The sequence below is a fragment of the Phodopus roborovskii genome, unplaced genomic scaffold (genome assembly GCF_943737965.1).
Source record: "Phodopus roborovskii unplaced genomic scaffold, PHOROB, whole genome shotgun sequence".
Taxonomy (NCBI): Eukaryota; Metazoa; Chordata; class Mammalia; order Rodentia; family Cricetidae; genus Phodopus; species Phodopus roborovskii.
The window spans coordinates 48904657-48927568 of NW_026126407.1; the positions used below are offsets into that span (position 1 = coordinate 48904657).

At 47.4% G+C, this 22912-nt stretch overlaps 2 protein-coding genes across 2 annotated transcripts; one reads left to right on the forward strand and one right to left on the reverse strand.

Moving 5' to 3' along the window:
• Window positions 1–5656: 5656 nt before the first annotated feature.
• On the reverse strand, window positions 5657–18357 carry Hagh (hydroxyacylglutathione hydrolase). The gene is made up of 9 exons (XM_051181173.1): window positions 18158–18357; window positions 15641–15816; window positions 15098–15162; window positions 12695–12812; window positions 11687–11795; window positions 8561–8664; window positions 8121–8222; window positions 6355–6434; window positions 5657–5919 (listed from the first exon to the last, which is right to left on the reverse strand). Exons 1-9 carry the CDS (start codon window positions 18231–18233, stop codon window positions 5820–5822), a joined length of 930 nt encoding a protein of 309 aa, XP_051037130.1. The 5' UTR covers window positions 18234–18357; the 3' UTR covers window positions 5657–5819.
• Window positions 18358–18543: 186 nt separating this feature from the next.
• Fahd1 (fumarylacetoacetate hydrolase domain containing 1) lies at window positions 18544–19851 on the forward strand. The gene has a single exon (XM_051181175.1). It carries the CDS (start codon window positions 18740–18742, stop codon window positions 19403–19405), a length of 666 nt encoding a protein of 221 aa, XP_051037132.1. The 5' UTR covers window positions 18544–18739; the 3' UTR covers window positions 19406–19851.
• Window positions 19852–22912: the final 3061 nt, after the last annotated feature.

Consider the following 22912-nt stretch of genomic DNA (forward strand, 5'->3'; position numbering starts at 1 on the left):
CAACTGGACTCAATTCCCACAGGAGGCCTTACCCCATCTAAGTGGAGGCAGAGAAGGAGCGGTTGTGGGTGGCGGGGGAGGGAGGAGAGGGAAGAGGGAGGGGGAACTTGTTGCTATATAAAAAAGATGAAAACAATCAGGTGAGGTGTGTGGACTTACATCTTAGTCTTCAGATCCTATTGATCAGTATGTCTGTTTTTAGTGCAGTATCATGCTGTTGTTGTTATTGTCCTGTAATATAACCTAAAATGGGTTAGTATTTTCGCTTTGTGTGATGTGTGTATGCATACAGGTGGAGGTAAGAGGTCAACATCAAGTATCTTTGTCAGTCACTTTATCGACATTTTTGAGGCAAGGACTCTGAGCCTGTAACTCACTGACTGGCTCACCAGAAAGCCGAGAGATGGGTGCATCTCCACCACGGGATTACAGTACTGGTGCCACAGCTTTTATGTGGGCGAGGGGTCTTCATGAAGACCCATGTTCTCAAGCACTTTACTGGTTGGGCCATCAACCCCTTTTCATGTTTTATTGGCCATTTCATCACTTGAGAAAAGGTAGTCTCCTTGCCCTTTTTGTTTTAATACTTATTTTTATGAGTGTTTGCCTGCATGCACATGCAGACCTGGTGCCTGGAAGCCAGAAGAGGGCATTGGCCCCCCAGGAACTGGAAGCAGAGGCAGTTGTGAGGCACGATGTGGGTGATGGAAACTGAACAGCGACACCTCTCCAGCTTCTGAGTTGTGTTGTTTTCTAAGCCTTCATTATGAACTTGAGACTAGATGTCACATATTGTATTACCAGATGTAAGGTTTGTAAGTTTTCTGTCTGTAACGTGTGTATTTTTTAGAATGTCTTTTTATTACAAATTTCTGACTTAATAATCAATTTATTTCTCTTCTGACTCAAGACTTAGATGTGTGTTGCATCTAAGAACCCTGCCTAACCCTAACCCTGTATTTCCTATGACTCCTCCCTCTAAATGTTAAGTCTAAAGCCCCTTGGTTCTCTGCTGCTGTTTGGTTCAATTAACTTATGCTGTTATATGAGTTCATTGATGTTTGTCCTGCACAAGTCCGAGCTGGCCAGCCCATCTGTCGAGAAGACTGTTAACGGTTGACTCTTGATCCTGCTTCACAACCGTGTGCCAGTCTTGTCCTTGCTCCACTTTGTCACCGTCGCAGCTTTGTTTCAGGTAGTCTGAGGTCCCAAAGCCCTGTTCTCTGTCAAAGTTGTTTCGGCTCATCTGGCTTCTTTGAATCACCGTATAATTTTAGAACTTGCATGTTGCTTTCTCAAACGCATGCTAGGATCTTGCTGGGTTGCACTTTTTAAATGTGGAGATCAGTTTGTAGAGAGTCAATACCTGTCTCTTGGTGAGCATGGCCATCTGCCCATTGGTGTAGCTCATTCATTTCTCTTAGAAACATTTTGCCATTTTCCATGTATAACCCTTACATTTCAATAAAATGGTTTTTATTAGTTTTGATGCTGAGAATGGAACTGTTTTTATTTCACCTTTGGCTTGCTACTAAGTAGCAATACAAAGAATCTATTCTTATCTTACAGCCCAAGGACTCTGCCTAGCTCATTAATTCCAGTGTGGATTAATTCCAGTATTCCTTGATATTTACTGTGTAGCACTGTGTCTTTAATTTACCTTCTCCTGACATACCTTTTATGATTTAGTGCAGTGCCCCATGAAGTGGCCTGCCCCTATAGAGGAAGAATTAAGTCATGTGCCATTAACTGTGATCTGGCTGTGTGATTATCACAAATTCTAAGATGCAGTGTAATGTTTCCCAGAGATGCCCATGTCCTGATCCCTGGAATCCAAGACCATTATGTAACAAGAGGGAATTGACCTTACTGAGATCCCAAGTAAACACAGGCTCCTGGATCTGGAAGGAGATATGGGAAGCCAAGGCAGGAGGACTCAGCCACTGTCTCCAGTTTTGCAGGGAGATAAGGACTGTGAGTTGAGGACACAGGCATTCTAAGAAGCTAGACAGATCAAGGACACATTTCTAGAGCCTTCAAGAGTACAGCCTAATGACACTTGATGAGTCATGTCAACTTCCAATCTCCAAACTGTCAAGATGGCACACACTTTTGTAGTTTGGTATCGGTATCGCTAGGTCTGTACATCTCTCATGGGTATTCTTTCAGGCCAAGAAAGCTCCAGACAGTGTTCGTAGAGAGATTTTGTGAATTAATGTGGGGCTTTGCCAAACACCCTTTTGAGATGATCCCAAAGGCCTTGTTCTCTATTCCCATGGCCTATTACACCGGCTAATGTTTAACCTTAGATTTCCTGTAGTCAGTCAGTCCGCATGCTCATGGTATATAGTATTGCTGAACTTGGCAATAGTTGGCAATAGGGTTGGCAATAGTAAAGATTTTTTTTTAAATGTGTGATATCTTTCTTGGGCTTTGGTATCAGAGAAACATTGGCTTAGGAACTGAGTTGGGAGCATGCCCTGTGTTAGAACACATCAGTGAGGCCATGTGGCCTCTGCTCTGTGAGATGTCAATTTGTTATAAGGTGTTCACAAGCCACTTCCAGGGACTCTCCCTCTCAGGCTGAAGCAAGTCTCAGCTAGAGAGAGACCCAGTGTTACTGAAACAAACAAAAATCCACCTATATACATATGTCTGGCTATGTTGCCTAAGATGGCCTCACTTTGCAGCCTGTCAAGTTGTCAGGCACTTATCACCCCAGCTAATTCTTCTGCCAGTTGAGGTAACTTGTGTCTGTCTAGGCATCTGTCCATTTCATTTTACTTTTCTCCTAGTTCCCCTTCATAAACCTTGGTAACTTCCATAGGAGCAAGAGTAATTTCCTCCTTCATGATTTTTGTAATTTTTATCTTTACTTTTAAGCAGGTCACACTCTGTAGCTCAGCCTGTCCTTCAATTCGCTCTGTACCCCAGGCTGGCCTCAAACCCAAACAATGCTCCTGCAGCAGCTTTAAATGATGGGAATTGCAGGCAAAGCCATCAAGTTGACTTTGATGTCTGAGTCACTTGGGATGGACAGGGACATTGCATGTCCTCAGTAAGTGTTGTCTCCAGCTTTTCCTGAGCCTTTGGGTTTCATTTGTTTTCTTATTTAAGGTAAAACCCTGCATTTTTGAGACCATTTATCTTCTCAAACAGGTGTTTAAAGCTATAAACTTGCTAGAACTAAGGAATAGAGCTGAAGGATAACACTTGCCTGGTATGTTTGAGGCCCCAGGTTTATAATCCCAGCACTGCACCACAGCCACACATACACATACATACATAATACATACATACATCCCCCCCCAGCACTGTATTTGTCACTTTATTATACTTCCCAATTTCACTTCTTGACTCATTATGTAGAAATATTTCCTGAGATTCTCTAATTGTACTTGGTTAGAGAACACACTATATACTTTAGCCTTTATGAGCTGGCGTATGGTCCGAGACATGATCCCAGAGGTTCAGTTGAACACCACCAACATCTCCAGTTACTGTGGATGAGTGAAAGTCTTTGGGGACTGGGCCCTGCTTTCTACCCATTTACTGCAGTCCTTAGGGAACTTCAGGAAACCAATGACTGGGTGACAAATGACAGGGCTGCAGAGCTTAAGCAGTGAAGGGTTCATTGAACTTCAGTGCTGGGGAGCATAGCCAGTATCAGCAGCTGTCAGGGGGACTACAGATCAGACAGAAGTGCTCCGCTGCCTCTGGTGCTCACACTGAGGAATGGGACACTAGAACACAAAGAGCCAGCCATTTCTGAGCTCTAGGTCAGGTGCTAGTGCTGCACCCCACCCCAGCCTGCTGCTGCCCATCCATTTCTTTATTCCTTTTTGTTTTTCCAGACAGGCTTTCTCTGTGTGGCTTTGGAGTCTGCCCTGGAACTTGCTCTGTAGACCAGGCTGGCTTCAAACTCAGAGATCCGCCTCTGGAGTGCTGGGATTAAAGGTGTGTGCTACCACCGCCCAGCCCAATTCTTTATTCTTGCCCTGGCCTTTATTACCCCTGAAGACACACATCCACAGTGGTAGATAGGTCAGGAGAGGCCTCCCTTCTGGATAGACAACAATTAGAAGTTCAGATCATGAGGGGTAGGGACACAGAACACTGAGTCTAACTGTAGTGACTATGGTGAGAATGGAGCCAGGACCCTAATGCAATTTAAATGGCTACTCGTGTGACTTCCATCTCAGTTAAAAGGAATTTTCTTCTGTTTAGTTTTGAGATGGAGTCTCTTTAAAAAGGCCAGGCTGGCCCTGAGCTCAGAGAAACATCTGGTTCTATCTCCTCAGTACCTACCACCACTCAGCTTACATATACTTTTTCTTGGTTTTGTTTTTGTTTTCCAAGACAGGGTTTCTGTGTAGCCCTAGCGTCCCTGGAACTCAGGACCACTGTCATGCACCACCACCACCCAGATAAATATGAATTCTTGTTCCTCTCACCCTAGTCTCTTCTACCTCCCTCCCACATGCCCCTTTCCCACACTTTTACCCTGGCCAGCACACCTGGAAGGTCGTGGTGAGCACATGCTGCAGGTTTCCTGTCTTTCTGAAGCACTGCTCTACCACACTCTTCCTTGTCCCCACCTGCTAAGATCTCAGTGTCTGTTACCCCTCAAGTCACCAGAGTGCATGGCTGGAGTGGGCAGGGACTGACAGTAGCTGGACATGCAAACCGTCTTATGTAGGACTTGATGGTTCAGAGGGGGCATGCCAAAAGTGCCCTGGGTAGCCACATGGCGCTAGCGGTGCAGAACATTCAAATACAGGAGAGCAGCAGCGTGGCCGCACACGGTCTGGAGAAGACATTTGGGCTCTGAGATCTCCACACACTGAGGCTCACAGGGGGATACTGAATTTATTTGGAGGCTGGTGGACACCACAGTGCCTATTAGAGCTATGGCAGGATTGGCCAGACACACATGGTTTGACACTTATCACATGCACCACTCGTTAGGAACAATCTGCAAGTTCCATTCCATGCCACCTCTGGGGGAGAAAGCATAGGCAGGACTAATGGCTCCAGCTACATCGTTTCTAAGAGGGACTGTGTGACAGTCATGCAGTTTAGACCACCTATATCCTGACCCCCACAGCAGGCTAAAGTTTGAGGCAGCTGCAAGGAAACAAAGGTAGGGTGAAGCTACAGCCTGGGGCTAGGCCAGCAATGCAGACAGCAGAACAGGATGCACATGCCTGAGGGATGCTGACCTCACTCAGCACAGATCAAAGCAACGATCCATACTGGCAGGGCTAACCAGCCCCTGGGGGGGGTTTAGACCAGGCACTCCAGTCTCAAATTCTTCCTGTCTTAAGGTCCTCAGTGTCACTGGGCATTTGTGTCTTCTGACTCCATCCTACCCACTCAGACTTAAACTATTTACCTGCAATGTGACCTGAGGACCCAGAGTCTGAGGACTGGATGGGCCACAGAGGCTAGTGGAAGAGGGAGGAAAAGCCAAGGAGGGTGCCAGCCACCCTTCTAAACTGGAGAGTCAGGAAGCCAAGGTGGGAAACCCAGCCTCAGACCCTCCCAGAGCTAGCACCACTCTACAAGCTAGCTGCACACTGGACGTCATGTGACCACAGGCACTAAGGCTATATACATCTAAAGCCAGAGATAATGCACACTCCATAAACAGGGGTTGTGGGAATAAATACTTTTAACCTTTTTCTCTTATAAATATGCATTAGAACATTTGATTACATAAGCTAAGGGCTCTGGATTAACTTAAAATAAAAGCAGGCTAGATCCTGCATGAGCAGCCAGACAGTCACTTAAAAGTCCCCATCCCATCTGTGTGTGCCTCAGTCCCGTGGCACCTTGAACTGGTCCTTCTCCCTGCGGATTGCCCTCATGGTAGTCACAGGGTCCGTCTCCCCAGCATGCTGCTGCACAGTCTTCTCCCTGGATAGGTAAGATATAAGAATAGGCTGTAGGCAGAGCCTAGGACAGTCTCATGCAGAAAAACAGCTAAGGCTGCCAAAGAGGCCCTACCAGCAATATGCAAATGGAAGCCACCAGCTCCATGCTGCCCACCCAGCCTGGAGTCCCAGAGCTTCAAGGATCCTTAAAGAGGCTCTCCAAAAGGCCCCCCCCCATGGGTCACAGGTCCCCCACATCCTTGCTAAGATGTCAAGAAAAGCATATCCTCGCATTTATGGGACAAAGGCTGCCTCTTCGATATACTCAATAAAGTTGAGGTATGAAGGTCAGGCCCATCCACTTCAGGATGAGTTAGCCCTGGCTCATCTCTTTGCTGGAGTGAACTCAGACATGATCATAATGCCTGGGCTACCAAGGGAGGTAAGGCCAAGAGAGGGCCCGCCGCAACCATCTTACTTCACTCTCATGAAGGGGTTATAGGTGAACTCCTCCGCCAGGGTGGATGGCACCGTGGGCTCCCCGATGGCATACTTCTCCTATAAAAAATGCCACTGTCAAATAGGGACTAATGGGTCCTACCTTTCAAACTTTAGTGAGCTTTAAACTCAAGTCTGTTCTAGGAGGCAGAGCATGAGAACAGACATGTGGGTGTCTGGCTTCTGTGACCAAAGCTGAGCTCATGGGAGGAATTAGCAGTCATTTCCAACTATATCCCTGAGAGTAAACTACTGCCACCAGTATGTCACTCTTGACTATGCTGTCACTGAAGGGAAGGGCAAGTCCTGCCTTCATTACTGTGAGCTTTATGTTTCACACAACAAAAACAACACAAAGACTGATCAAGGCCCTAACCAGCACGAGGAGCAGTGAGTGATTTGGGCTCTCAGCACAGGGTGTGGAGGGTTCACTCCCCTGCTAAGAGCTCCCACAAAGTGCCTGTAGAAAGGCCAAGCAGTAGAGTTCCAGAGGGCACTGGCCACCACCTTGCATGGGTAGCCTTACTCCTAAGTACCACAGACCACAGCAGAGACAGTGTTAACACAGCTGAGTGAAAGGTGAATTTATAAGATAAGCAGTCTCTACACAGTTCAGGGATAGAGCAGGGTCAGAGCTGGAAGAGGAGCTACAGACACCCACATGAACCTTCCCTCACCACCAGGACTAGTAGCACTGACGGTTGGTTAGCATGCAAAGCATCAGTAACTACAGGAGTTGAAGGGGAACATAAAACAGCAGGATCAAATTTTGAAAACCAGTTTAAGAATTACACATACATTTGGCTATTCAATCCAGCAATTCCACTTTTAAACATATAGCCGAGAGTAGAAAAGAAAAAGCATGAACAAGATGTACGCAAGCACTCACAGCGCTGTTATTCATAATCCTAAAAGCCAGGGAAGCACACTGAGGGCTCAACCACAGATAGTGATGAACTCCTGTAGTGAACCATGCATGTAATACAGGACATACAAATGAAACCAGCAGGGCTGGGCCTCAAAATGAGGCTGAGCAAGAGCAGGGGAGAACTGAGGAAGATGAGATGGTTCTGTCATGAAGCCTTTGGATAAGGGCAACTGATAGTGTCAGAAAGCAGGACAACCGCCAATGGCAAAGTGCTAAAGGAGCCGGAGTGCCTTGGGGGAGGGGTGCTGGAGAGAAGGCTCAGCAGTGCCGCTCTTGGGCAGGACCTAGGTTCAGTTCCCAGCACCCACATGGGACCTGTCACCCCAGTTCCAGGGTACTAATGCCCTCCTTTGGCCTCCATGCGCACTGGGCAGGCACGTGATACACACAAGCACATGCAGGTAAAACACTCATATGCGAAAAATCAAAATAAACCTTTTGAAAAAGTGCCCTGCAGAGAAGAGCAGCAGTGTTCTCTAGCTTGAATACGGCAGGGATTATGTGGATGTATATTGTCAAAGTTCATCTAACTACAGGTTTCATTCAAGACATTCTCATGCATGTAAATCACCCTTAAAGTTCAGTTTGTCTGGCACTGAAGGCTCTGGGTTTGACCCCCAGAGGAAATAAGATGTCGTATCTACAACCTACACTGGGCCCTGCTGTCAGATGGGCTTTACTGCAGTGGCCAGCATCCAGCTGCTGACACTCTGCTTCCACCTGCTCGGCAGATAGTGATGTGCCTGCATCCAGGCCCTTGGAAAGTCACTGCTCCACCTTGGGCCCCTCGGACATGCTCCAGGATTGGGTCCACTCACCTTGGCCCAGGCCAGTTTCTCCTGAATGGCAGCATTGTCGGGTTCCACATGTCGTGCAAACTTAAGGTTGTTTATGGTGTATTCATGGCCACAGTAGACTTTCTGGAGAAAGAGCCAACACATGAGCGCTGACTGATTAATTCACCCTTGTGAACCCTGAGGGTTCAGGACCATGTCGTGTCTCAGTCTGATGTGACAACCCCATACAATATGTGCAACTAGAGGGTTCTACAGGGCCACACATGGATTAAGTACTAATAAAAACTGTTAGGTGATGGCTTTGCCTACTTCTCCCTCAGCTCAGAGGGGAGGCCAGCAAGGATCTCCCACACAGACAGCTGTGAAAGCAGGGACAGTTTCCTGAGCGCAAACGGTGGGTCCAGCCTACAACATATGTGTTTCCTGGAGCATGTGGGGCCTTCGGGAAGGGCACTGCCTACCGTGTCTGGAGGAAGCCGGCCCAAGACTTCAAGCAGTGCCTTGTACATCTCGTCTGCAGTTCCTTCATAGAACTTCCCACAGCCAGCGACAAACAATGTGTCACCTGAAAAACACAATGGCACTCTTTCAGGGCTAGCTCATACCCTGTCCTCCTGAACCTGGTACTAAGCCCCCAAACTTATGAACAGGCACTAGAACACAACCCAAAGCCACCCATCACCAGAACCACCAGAACATCTTCACCCAACACAGCACAGAGCCATCCACAGCTCTCCATCCTGCCAGCCTCCAGTCTCAACCTTGGCCATTAACTTACTGTGTGGGCCTGAAACCCAAGGCCCCTGGACCCACTATCTACCCTAGTGCCACCATAGGTGAAATATCACAAATCCAGTCCACTTCCCCTTTCCCAGCAGCCCTCCTGTGTCCTCTCCTAGATCCTCGGATGTCCCCTTTATCCTGGCATCCATGTTTCTGACACTCTTTTCCTTTGTTGCTAGGAATACCTGAGGTGGCTCCTCCCTGATCCCCAGACTAGCATTGCTTTTGGCCTCAACCCAGCATCAATGTGACAACCAGGCTGCTTCTGTTCCCTACACATCCTGGATTTTCCACTGTGGCCAGCCCATGTTAGTGGGCCCTGGTAGTGCTTTTTACACCCTGGGTATCCACAGGGATTCCAAAACTGAAGTCCTAAACTCACCCCTCATAAATACTTTCTGCCCGGTCTGTCCCCAGCACGCAACCTGCTGTCTCTCTGTGCCCAGTCTGCCTATCTCAGCCTAAACAGGCCTTATCCCATACTACATCTGCGCAAGATGCCTGGCCCTCCCACCACACCCTTCTCTCAGCTACAACTGCCTCCCCTCCCTACTCCTCCTACCCCCTCAGCTCAGCGGGAAGGGCAGCTGACTCTAATTTCCTGAGCTACTAACAGTACAGTTTTCATTACTGGCCCTCATTGCTGATGCCAGGCACCTTTACCTTGCCGCAGAGCATACCATGCAGTTATAAAACTGAAGAAACTTCACACACATGCCAAGTGCTGCCTACCAGCAGTCACAGAAAGTGCAGGACATCATGAAGCCGACATCCTGCAGCATCCTCCACGATACACAGGACCTTCGCCTCCCAAGGCAGTCATGAGAGAGCCAGCCTCAGGCCCAGCGGGGGCTCAGGCAGTGGTAGTAAAGCACCTGCCTAACACACACAGGCCTTGACTTCCACCCACAGCACTGTCAATAGGACTGGGCTGAGCAGACTGGTTAGTTGGTAAACGCTTGCCTTACAAGCATCAGGACCTGAGCCCAATCGCCAGAACTCATGCAAAAACCCAAGCACCCTACTTGGCAAAGTTCTAGACTGAGAAGAACAGACTGTATTGCCCTGGTCTGCTTTCCTGTTGGTGTGAAAACCACAACCAACTTAGAGAAGAAAGGTTTTCCTTCATCATATTACTTCCATGAAGGGAATCAGGCCAGAGCCTAAAGCAGGAGCTGAAGCAGAGATTATGGGGAGGCGCTGCTCACAGGCTTGCTCAGCTTGCTTTCTTAAAGCACCCAGGATACACCCACCCAGGGGTAGCACTGCCCACGGAAGACTGGCCCTCCCACAATTATTAATCAAGAAAATGCCCTACAGACTTGCTAGTCGGATGAAGGTGTTTTCTCAATTAAGGTTTTCTCTTCCCAGAAGAGAATTTGTGTCAAGTTGACAAAAACCCAGCACAGGTGTACCTGGTCCATGACATGCAACACCCCATCTCTCTCCCCACCCCATCCAAGGCTGTCAGGTCCTGGTGTGGCTTCCCCACTATCAGCACATGGCAACCTGAAAAGCAGGCACGGCCATCTGCTCTCACAGACACTGGCATGGACTTCTGCATGGCACAGAGCCATGAAAACAGGGGAGGCCACAGCAGTTCCATATTCAGAAAAGCCTTGCCAAAGCCACCAAACCCCAGTGAGAACACACAGCAGAGATGTCCCATTTCAGGTTACAGCTGGAGCAGGTGGCGCCTCCGCTCTCAACTCAGAGAGTGAGGGTGAGCCCAATGTCTGAGCATGAACCACAAAATGCCATGAGGAAGACAAGGAATTCAGGTCAGGTGTGCTGGTTCCTGCCTGTAATTCCCCACACTCAGAAGGCTAAGGCAGGAGGATTGCTACAAGTTCTAGGCCAGCCTGGGCAACAGGGATCCTGTCTGATAACAAGACAAAAACCCTGGCATTCTGTAACATGTGTTTAAAAACAAGCTGGAGTTCCTGGGCAATTTTATGTTTATAGAGCAGAGATCCATGTCTCCACCCTCAGTATTTCCCCAGGATTTCTCCCATCTGAAAGCACTGCTATGACCTCATTAGGACATGCTGGCATGTCCTCCAGCCAGACCCTGTGCCCCTACCGCAGCCACCACCCCAGCCCATACCATTTGAGCACCGTTGTCACAAGGTGCTCTGCTTCACAGGCGCCCAACCCCAGCACCTGCTCCATCTTGTTTTTGCTTCACAAGGGGAAAGTCCTCTGAGTTCTGGACAAACCTACTTGTACCAATTGTGAACGGCATGTTGTCCCAGGGGCTGGCTCAGCCTCAGTGTGTGAACCACCCACTTCAAAGTCAGGTTTCTAGCTCTACAGGGTCACAGGGTGCGTGTCACCCAAGCCAGGGCTGAGGTTCTGCCTTGTGCTGGCCTAACCCAGATCACAGGGCTCTCTGCAAGGTTGCTGGAAGGATACTTGGAATCCCTGGGGCCTTCCTCAGCTAGCCCCCTCTCCAACCCATGCCCATTTGTTGGCTGCTAAAGGGTAAGGGCTGTGGATGCAGGGTGGTGAACACTGCAAATGGAGGATGTCCCCCTCAAACACTTGAGGTAGCAACCAGGAACACAGGAGCATCCCAGACTCAACTCACAGAGCACCTCTGCACTCTAGTTTGAACAATTCCCAGGCTCCATCCTGGGGGCTGTGGCTTCCTTATGTGAGATGTAGGCCTGGAGAAGGTGCAGCCCTGCTAAAGACTGGAAGGAAACACCTTGCTTCTCTCAGAGGAGTTCTTTCTTCCTCACACAGCCAATGCCAAAGAGAGGCTTCATACAGACACCCCACCCCTGGCCTCCCGGACTCACCTGTAAACACAGCAGAGGGCTCTGAGCTACCAGGCTTGCTTACAAAGTAACAGATGTGTCCCGAAGTATGGCAGGGTGTTGACAGACATTTGACACTGAGAGACCCCACCTGAAATAGAGGTGGCATGACATCACAAGTGACAGCACTATGATCCTCCCCTTTCTGACCATAAATACATGTATTACAGGATCCACCTGCATTCTAGACACCTGCAGAGCATACCAAGACTTGAAGTGGACTTCCAGACATTGACAGGCAAAGGATCTCTGCTAAGGTGCGGTGGCCCAGTGCAGATGCTTCAGATGTGTTTGTTCAAGGATAAAACCAAAAGAGGCTTATTTTGCTTTTGCCTCCAGAACTGAGCCAAATCTAAACCAGGCATTTTCCCATAAAAGACACTTATTTCTGACCACCTCCCCACTCTTCACTTCAAGTGTTCAAACCTAAAGCTGACCCAGCAATGCAGACACTCCACAGATAGAGTCAAACAAGGCTTACACTCTTTCCACATCTGCACAAGTTGCTCACATTCTGACCAATTTTCCCAAATACTGCAGTTGCACGTCCTAACAAAGGTGGATATCTCCATACACTATCACACACATCGGAGAGATCAGAAGGCTTCCAGAGACCCTATTTAATTCTTCTCCAGCTGAGTCAGGCCCACTCTTCCTCCACACTCTGATGTTGATTTTCTCACTATGTTCTTTTTTTTTTTTTTTTTTTTTTTTTTTTTTGCTTTTTGAGACAGGGTTTCTCTGAAACTCACCCTGTAGACCAGGATGGCCTCGAACTCAGAGATCCGCCTGCCTTTGCCTCCCAAGTGCTGGAATTAAAGGTATGTGCCACTACAACCAAACTTCATTATCTTAAAGAGAGGACTGTTCAAGCAATGCTGACAGGCCCAGGGAGCCCCTTGCCTGATCAGCCCCTTTCCCAAATGATGCCTGAGGACCTAGCACCCTGGCAGGGCTTCCCTAGAGCTCTCACCATGGCTCACTATGTACCTGCAGTGTGGAAAGGTGTGTGACTTTGTGAGTCAAGGCCCCAATGCGGTCATCACCTCCATAAACCTTCAGCCCAGGTTCCAGCTTCACCAGCTTCTCATTCCCACCAGCATGGTCCCTAGAAGTCAAACAGGAGGCCTGGGTAACCTGATGAGATGGAAGGGGCTACTTGCTTGCCTTTAACCCCTGACCAAATGGAATTTTCATTTTGCCTATATATTCTTCAGTAGGAACAGGCAACCAGGAACCTCTTTTTACCTGCCATTTGACAACACTGAAAACAACTTTCTCAGGTGTCCAGCATGCCCCTAAACAGAGAAAGCAGATCACATACAGCTAGAGAGTCCCAGGCATGGTTCCTCAACTTGGGGCAAAGGACATTACCTGGATTCCCACTTGTACAGAGGTCCCACTCTTAACCATACCTCCTGAGGTGAGGGTTTGGGCACCAAGGTAGGGTGTGATTTTTAAAGTTCCTGCAGGTAATTCTGACATGCATCCCAATTTGGGCCAAAACTATTGGGCCATTCCGGGAACTTCTAGAACTACAATACTGCCCATCTGAGGGAGATCTGCACACAGAGCACAGGACAGCCAGGGTGGTGGTCCCTCCTAGAACCAGGGATTCCCACAGTCCCCCAGGGACCCATTTCCCCTTTAAAAAAGGAGCAGCAGAGGGCAGGCCATGGTACAGGCACAGATAGGAGTATCCCCACACTGTGGGTCACCCTCAGCTCCAAGATAGGGATGGGAAACACCTGTCCCATCAGTCCCTTGGCAAACAATCCATGGAACAGCATGGCTCTAAGATAACGGGAGAGGGGAGGGGGGAGGACAAGAGACCCGGATCTCTGCTTCACTGCCTCCAGGACAGGGAGCACACACAGGCTGGGTAGGCACCATCACCTCATCACCTACCTTTTAAAATATCACTACCAATAAGCAATAACACAATGTATTCGTTCTGTGAGCCACAGGCCAAACCCAGGGATTGACAATGACATGAACACAAGAAGGTGCTAGAAAAAGCCAGAATCCTCCACATTTTCAGGAAAGGGCATCTGAAGTAGTTGTTACTGAAGTGGAAGAGAAAACACAAAGTGTGGAAAGTGTTTGATGGCTATGAGGCAGACAACACCAGATCCCCAAAGGTGGAAATGTCAGTGGCTAGGAGCCCAGGGGAAAAGCCTCAAAAAATATGGTGCCATAATGTGTACCACAGGCCAAGACCAAAGTTCAACTCCCTGTCCCAGGTGCTGAAGTCTCACTTTGTGAAGCCACAAAGACAAGAGTGACCAACAGGCATGGCCCTAGCTTTGCTTACATCAGCAGAGTCAGTGAGAGTTCCCAGCTCTAACATACCCAGGAGAGGGTCCAAAAAAAAAAAGCTCTGGCTTCCTTTATGGAGGCATTTAGAAAAAAAAAAAAGTAAGAGCCTAACACACATTTCCTCTAGCTTTGAAGAGTCTGAAGAGTCTTAAAAGATTCAAAAGATCCAAAAAGCAAGTTCTAGGTCAGCCAGAGACCCTGGCTCAAAACCAAAAAACAAAAGAATAATAAAGGTCAAGATTGAGGCTTTGGGCAAAACTATCCTAAAGCCTCAAATTCAAGGGCAGCCTTTGTCACAGAGTGAAATTCCATCTCAAAACACCAAAACCAACCATACAACAAAAGGCAATAGACACTTCTGGAAACATAGTGCCTCCCCAGAAAGTCAGGGTCTCATAGTCTTAAGCTCACTATATTGACCAGATGAACACTAAACTCAGAGCTTCTCCTGCCTTATCTCCCCACTTTATTGTGTGTGTGTTTGTTTGTTTAAGAAAATACTGATGCCTATCTACTCAGGTTTTTTTTTTTTGTTGTTTTTGTTGGTGGTGGTTTTCTGTTTGTTTGTTTGTTTGTTGGAGACAGGGTTTCTCTGTGTAGTTTTGGAGCCTGTAGAACAGGCTGGCCTCAAACTCCCAGAGATCCACCTGCCTCTGCCTCTCAAGTACTGGGATTAAAAGTGTATGCCGCCGCCTCCGCTGAGGCCTACCTAATCTTTTTTCTCTGACATGAATGAATGTCAACATCACTTTTTCTGAGCCTACGATATGTGAAGGCAGCCACCAGGGGTCCTCCTGTGACCAGAGAAGCCTAACTTTAAAGGGACAGCAATGGACACTTGTGCGGATTTATCCCTCTGTTCCTCTTCACATGTCAAATACTTTACTTAGAAGTTGCTGCATCAGTGGAACCCAAAGGTCAACAGCCTAAGAGGAAGAAAGCCAAGAGCCTTGGTGTGTTCTTAGCATCCTTCCTTGCTCAAGGGTCTGCCTCTTCTATGTATAGTGACTTCCCGGGTAAATGACAGGTTCCACCCACAGGTCCCACAGGTCCATCCACAGCCTGAGCACTTACCAGTGATGGTGAGTAGTGAGCACTGTGGTCAGCTTTACATGGTGCTTTTTCACGGTTTCTATAACCTACAGGCATGGGGGAGGCAGAATAAAGGCTCAGTCACACTCTGGTCTTTGTTCACCTGACTGTGTAGTGGGTGCCCAGCCCTCTTCCCACCCTTGATGACTGACCACTCTTCAGACAACAGACAGAAGCTTTTTTTCTCTCTCCATCAATTTAACTGTTCCATCCCACCCATCATCTCCCTGAGCCCGGCCAGCTCTGACTGAGCAAGAACTTGGGAGATGAGTAGGGTCTCAGGATTCACACATGTCCAGGCACAGAGGTTTAAAAGTGTATCAGGCTTGCCAGAGAGGCCTGTGAATTCTCCTACCCTTCTCACTGCCCCATTTACCAGTGGCTAGGCACAACTTCATTTTGAATGCACTAATTTCCACTTCCCTTCCACACAGCCATAAGACCCTGTGGCTGTAACTCAGGTGGACAAAGCCAGGGTGCTGGGTGACAAAGCACAGGGAGCCAAGAAGAGCCACACATACACACCTTCTGGGGTTGCACTGGGTCCACAATGGCAGCCTCCTTGGTGTCCTCATCAATGACCAGGTACATGTAGTTGTCAGTCAGGGCAGGCAGTAGCTCAACCTTCATCATGTCTTGCTCCACAGTCAGACTTTTCCTGAAATCTGTGTGATACAACAAGATTCCCAGCAGGGCCTGACCTAAATAAACACATAGGAGGAACCTCAGTGTTCTGCAAGGACACCTTACCCCTTGTACCCAGTGGTTTGACCCCTGGCTTTTTCAAGCTCCTTTGAGAGAATATCCTATTCCACTACAGTGGAAAGTAGAGACTAAGTCAGCCCATCTCACATTTATTATTATTATTATTATTATTTGGCAGAGGAGCTTTTCAGGTTTTTGGAGGGGTTTGTTTGGTTGCTTGCATTTTTTAAAAAATAGATCTCCCTCTATATGTCTGTCTAGTCCAAAACTCACTATGTAGTCCAGACTGGCCTTAAATTCAACAATTCTGCCGGGCTTGGGTAGCACATGCCATTAATCCCTGCATTCAGAAAGCAGAGGCAAGCAGTTCTCTGTGAGTTTAAGACCAGCCTGTCTACAGAATGAGTTCCAGGGCAGGCTCTAAAGCAATACAGAGAAACAACCCTGTCTCAAAAAACAAAAACAAACCAGCAATCCTGTCTCAGCCTCTTTTTTTGCAGTGGAAGAGACTCATACATGTAGGGGCTCACACATGCAAGGCAAGTGAGCCACACTCAAGCTAGACTGGGAATCTTGATATTTTTTTTCAAGAGTTCTTACAGGCTTTGCTACCTGCCTGTGGTGTGACTCAATCCTAAGGAAGGCAGAATGAAGCACCACAGCATGGCTGCTCACCCTCCAGTTACGGCCTCTGCACTAACAAAGGTTCAATTCTCTGAACTTACAACTCTTCTCAGGCCTCTATCCAGATGAGAAAACAGTATTTTATACTAAATGGGCAGCACAACAGAAAATACACATAGGATCAACTCCTGATATTAAGAAACTGGTTGTCTGAGACTCAAGCATGAAGGACAGGTCAATTATTCAAGCAAGGACTGGGGTGCACCAAGGAGGTATCAAGGGTCCAAGGGACAAAGGTATATTCTGCTGTACCCAGCCAAAATATTTTCAGCAGCAATGTCTCATTCAACCTGAAGACACATGGGGCTACCAAAAAAGGTCTCTGTCTTGGCTTTAAAGAGGGGAAAGCCACAAAAAAAGAAGACAGTGGCATTCTGACTCTCTCTCCGGAATACAAAAAACAACAGCTTTGATCCTGTGATAGATAATACTTTCAACTTTAATAACCATTGCCAGCAAAACTAAGCAAATGGTACTGTTTGTTTCGTAGTGCCTCGGGTGTCCCAGTATTTTAAAAGTGCTAGAGAAGGAAGTGTTCTGTTGCTGCATTAAACCCTGGTTCCCCATTTCTCCTTTTTGGCACAACAGCTGGGCATTTTCCAGACCCTTCTCTTCATATTCAGCAAAATAAACATTTCTGTAGGATCAGGTCTCTGTAATATTTGAACTCCGTAAGTCCCGGCACTGTCCAAGCCCATGGAGGGCAGAAGGGTGAAAACAGGAGAGTATGACCCCATTTATATATTTCCTGGCAGAACACTGCATGGCTAAATAACATATTACTGTTAATGCTCAGCCCCAAAAGAGCCTGATGGTAACCTAGAGAAGATGTGATAACTCCTAAAGAAGGAATTCACATACTGAGGGCACCTCCAGAAACCTTTATCCTAGCTACACCTAGTCTGACACTGCCCAGAAGATGCTCCCAGCTCCTTAGTTCGCAAGTAGGGACATTTTGCTTGAGTCAAGGTCACAGACCTGCAACCTTTTGTTCAAGACCAAAACCACAGACACATTTTATTTTGCTCATAACATTCTTTAAAACTCAAGACTTTCAGAGAGTTGCCTCTTCTCACCGGGCGGGCTTTTGCGGCACCAAATGCTGAACTGCGGACTGCTAATAAGTGGCGCTACCCAGCAGTAACTGTACCCTCGCCTAGTTTTTAAACAGCCTTCAGCAGCGACACTAAGATGTATTCCTTAACTGGAGAGATATGTGCTTCTGGGGTTCTCAGCGAACAGGCTTCTTAGTAAAGATGGACCACGCACTTTGAATCACGATTGCTTCCAAGTTCCCGGCGAACTGGACTCAGGCCGACCAGCTCCGGGACGCTGGCAACCCACTGTCGCCACATCAGCTGGATGCCAAGAGGAAAAGCACCTGGCTTAGAAACTGAGGTCGCGACCCTAGAAACGGAGTCCGACTCCGGCCGGGTGGGAGCAGATGCCCGCCCTTTACCCCAGGCCACGGACCCTGACAGCGCCGCTCGCCTATGCCAGCCACCTACTCCTCGGCTCTCAACACGCCCGGCCCCACTTCTTGCCCGCCCGACGGCGCTCAGCACCTGCGACTGGAGACAGCTCGAGCTCGCCCAACCGACGTCCGGCCTGCCGGCACCGGGCAGCGCCGCGTCAGCGCCCAGACACACTTACCCAGATCGCGGCGCGCGCAGGCGACTCCCAGCGCTGACAGGCTCCACAGACACCGAGGCCCGCGACCCAGCACCATGACCCACCGGGTGCAGAGCCGGGTGGCAGAGTTCGCAACTCCAGCGTCGAGGGCATCAACACTGGCGTTGGCGACTGTAACCAATCAGTGCCCTCCTCGCACTAGTCGCAACCAACCAGCTCCTGGTCTTTAACCAAACGCCGCGCCCTCAAGCCAACAGTGCCCGCCCATAAAGCTCACAGCCAACCAGTGTCTGTCTCGCGCCACCGTGCCGCCCCCAGCCAATCAGCAGCTCCTGCCCATAATGTTCCGTACCCTCCCCTGGAAGCCTTGGCCCGGATACCGAATCTGGAAGTAGGCGTAGGCGGTGAAGGGAGGCAGAGCGTACTCCTCCTCGTCTCTTCCGGGCCGTTGTCCACGCGCAGAGACCTTTAGCTGACCTCAGCGTCCAGCTACCGCGCAAGAACGAGCGGGCTGCTTCGGCCCGAACAACGTCCTGAGGCAGCGTGTCCCCACGAGGCCACCGTAGTCCGGGAAGTCTACGTCACGTGACTTAAGGTTGTACCATGGCTTCTCCCAAGCCACTGTCTCGCTTCTGGGAGTGGGGCAAGAATATCGTGTGCGTCGGGAGGAACTACGCAGACCACGTCAAAGAGATGCGCAGCGCGGTGCTAAGCGAGCCGGTGCTTTTCTTGAAGCCGTCCACCGCGTACGCGCCCGAGGGCTCACCGGTGTTAATGCCCGCTTATTGCCGAAACCTGCACCACGAGGTAGAGTTGGGAGTGCTCTTGGGCAAGCGTGGTCAAGCCATCCCTGAGGCCGCCGCCATGGACTACGTGGCCGGCTACGCCCTGTGCCTGGACATGACTGCCAGAGATGTGCAGGAAGAGTGCAAGAAGAAGGGGCTGCCCTGGACTCTGGCCAAGAGCTTCACGGCCTCCTGCCCTGTCAGCGCCTTCGTGCCCAAGGAGAAGATCCCTGACCCTCATGCCCTAAGACTGTGGCTCAAGGTCAACGGTGAGCTCAGGCAGGAGGGCAAAACTTCCTCTATGATTTTTACCATCCCCTACATCATCAGCTACATTTCCAAGATAATGACCTTGGAAGAGGGAGACCTTATCTTGACTGGGACGCCAAAAGGAGTTGGGCCAGTTAAAGAAAATGATGAGATCGAGGCTGGAATAGACGGGGTGGTTAGTATGAAGTTCAAGGTGGAAAGGTCAGAAAACTGAGTGTTTAACTAAATGATAATCTTAATGAAAGTCTAAAAAGTTTGTCATTAGAAAAGAACTAGACTAGAAATGGAAATAAGAATAACCAAGGTAAAGGATATGTAATGCTTTCCAAGAGGAGATGTACTAAACTCGGAGAAGTTATAGTTTTCTTCCCTAAAACTGAACTGCATAAGACTTTTCTGTAAATCATTTTGAAGCCCCATAGCTCTGGACTTAAATAACTGCAAAGGAAAGTAATTCATTAATAATATTAACCTTTAAGAAAGCTTTTCACACAGAGCACTCCAGTCGTTCTTACTAGGGAAAGAACCAATCGAGCAATTGGTGAAGTCCTGCCCTGTTTATTTTGGGTATATTATATATATTGGGCTGTGGCTTCTGAGTTTGGGAGATAATTTTGAAATTGTTTACCAAATAAACACCTTTTCTTGTGTGATGTAAAAGTGTACTGTTTTTCTAAGTCATTTTTCCCCCTGGGGCTTCAGACTTTGGCCTTTGGCTCCTAAGCACTATCTTTAACTTATTAACCAAGGGAACCCTTCCTCCACCCTAGGAGAGCCACTGGCCAGAAATGCTGCAATTGCTCTTTCCTGCACCCTTCCTGATAAAAAGTCTATCAGGATACACAGCACTTTCAGGACCCAGTCTTCTGCAATTAGGCCATGCTTCTGTGAGGATACAGTCTGCTGGCCCCTTTCAGGAGACCTGCTACATCTCTAGTAATTTATCAGTACTCTAGGCATTATGCCAACCATAGTTCATTCCATGTTCCTGTGCATTTTGTGTTTTTTTTTTTTTTTTTTTTTTTTTTTTAAGCAAAGCTGTGAAGTTGGTATTGTTATCCCCGCCATCCTGATGACAGTGTAGACTTAGAAGCTAGGGCCAAGTTGTAAAGAAATTGTCACAAGCTCAGAACCTGAAGTTTTGACCACATCATAAGTAGTGTCATATAAGTAGGTATATAAGAGAATTTAAACACTTAGGAATTCTGTGGGTCCAATTATGATTTATTATGAAGTCTCGTAATGATATTTGTTTAATAAATACCGTGATTTGTTTGTTTTTCAAGACAAGGTTTCTCTGTGTAGCTTTGTAGACCAGGCTGGCCTGGAATTCACAGATACCTGCCTGCCTCTGTCTCCAGAGTGCTGGTATTAAAGGCGTGTGCCACAACTAGTTGGCCCATGTTTTTTTTTTTTTTTTAATGGAGTCTCATCATAGCTCAGGATGACCCGAAACTCATGTTCCGTCTGACCTAAGTTTTCCATTATTTTGTCTGTTATTAGTTTATCTAACTACTTACAAGTCAATGTTTTTTTTTTTTTTAATACAGATGAGTTAGGAATTTTAGATAAGAAAAAAGGAACAAAGCACGTTAAGGTTCATCTACCCAGAGGCATTTATACATTTGGTATAAATTCTTCCAAATCTGTAAATGTAAATGGATATTATTTTAAGTAGAATTTGCTTCCATATAACTCCCCCCCCAACACACACACACACACACACACCAAGATGGGGTTTATATGTATAACATTCCTGGCTGTTCTGGAATTCGATTTGTAGACTAGGCTAGCCTAGAACTCACAGATCTGTCTACTTCTGCCTCCCAACTGCTGAGAGGCACCGTTGCCCCTTTTTTATTTTTTTTTAAACAGGGTCTCACCATGTAGCTTAGTCTCCCCTGTACATCATGATCACCACCGTACAATTTTCCAACCTGGTTTTTACACTGGCAGTGGTGACTTCCATATCAGTCAGCACCCTTCTGCAATATGATTTTCATCCATTATGAAAGAATCTAGGTCAGTCCCCTGGTTTTAGGGTTTTTTTTTGGTTTTGTTTTGTTTTTTTGAGACAAGGTTTCTCTGTGGTTTTGGAGGCTGTCCTGGAACTAGCTCTTTTAGACACCAGGCTGGTCTTGAACTCACAGAGATCTGCCTGCCTCTGCCTCCTGAGTGCTGGGATTAAAGGCTGTCACCACCACCACCCAGCTCAGTCCCCTGGTTTTAGACATTAGGATTTTCTGGTGGAATCAGAAAATTGTTAATTCCTGATTCCCATGGCTGGATTCCCAAATTCAAACAGCGAGCTCAAAGGTTATACCCGCCCATATTGAAAATGTACTGTCTAGCAAGTACAAGGTTCAGCTGAGAAACATCTGCCAAGTTGACAGACCAATGAAGCAAGCTGTAGGCACAAGCTAGTGCCAAGAATGTACAGTGCCCATGGGGTCAGTGTCCACCAAACAAGGAATGAGCTTTGTGACAAACATCTGACGTCATCGTTACAGATGTAGCACACAAAGTCCTTGGACACAAGAATCAAAAACTGGATCCAGTTCCCACAAATCCTTACTGCTAAAAATCACAGTAACCCTCACACCCAGAAGATACATCTCTCTTAACTTATTTTAAATAAATAACCTATAAAAAAGTTGAAGGATTCATCCAAAAAAGTCAAATTACCCTTCAGTAGACTCAACAATTGTAATTTTCAAATATGGAGAGATGGTTGAGAGGTTAAGAGGACTGTCTGCTCTTGCAGAGGCCCAAGTCTGATTCCCCAGCATCCACATGGCAGCTGACAACTTTCTGTAACTCCAGTCCAAGAGAATTAGATACCCTGTGATCTCCTTGGGCACTACATTCATTGTGCACAGACACACAGGCAGGCAAAATACCCATACACATAAAACAAAAATTTAAAACACAAAAATTGTTGGCCAGTCATAGTGGTTCATGCCTTTAATCCCAGCACTTGGGACCACTATGTGGTCTACATAGTATATTTCAGGACAGCCAAGAATATATAGACTGTCTCAAAAAGAAAAAAATTGTTATTTGCTAATCACACATAGAAAAAGTTCATAATATTACTCTATGCAGAATATGTTTTGACATCTGTTAGTGATTTTTTTTTTTTTTAAATGTATTGAATCACACACCTTTAATTCCAGCACTCAGAGTCAGAGGCAGGTAAATTTCTGTGAGTTCAAGGTCAGCCTGGTCTACATAGGGAGTTCCAGGCTATCCAGAGCTACATAGTGAGACCCTATCTCAAAAAGTAATAAAAATTTCATTGGGTATCTATAAAAAGTGAGCATTAGTCCAGGTCCAGTTTCACAGACCCTGAAATTCCTGTTAATTCATGAGCCTAAGACAGGAGGATAGCAAGTTCAAGATTTAAGCTACAGAGTGAGCATACAACTAGCCTGTGAAATTTAGTGACACTATGTCTCAAAATGCAAAGTTGAAAAAGAAAAAACAGTGGAAATGGAGAGAGAGGACTGCTCAGAATTCAGTTAGTGATGAAGTGCTTGCTTAGTATTCATGAGATCATGGGTTCGAGCCCAGCATCATATAAACAGAATACTTAGCACTCAGGAGGATCAGGAATTCGGCTACATACTGAATTCAAGGCCAGATCAACATGAGACCCTGAGGGCTGTGTGTGTGTGTGTGTGTGTGTGTGTATGTATACATCTGTGATAAAGTACTTGCC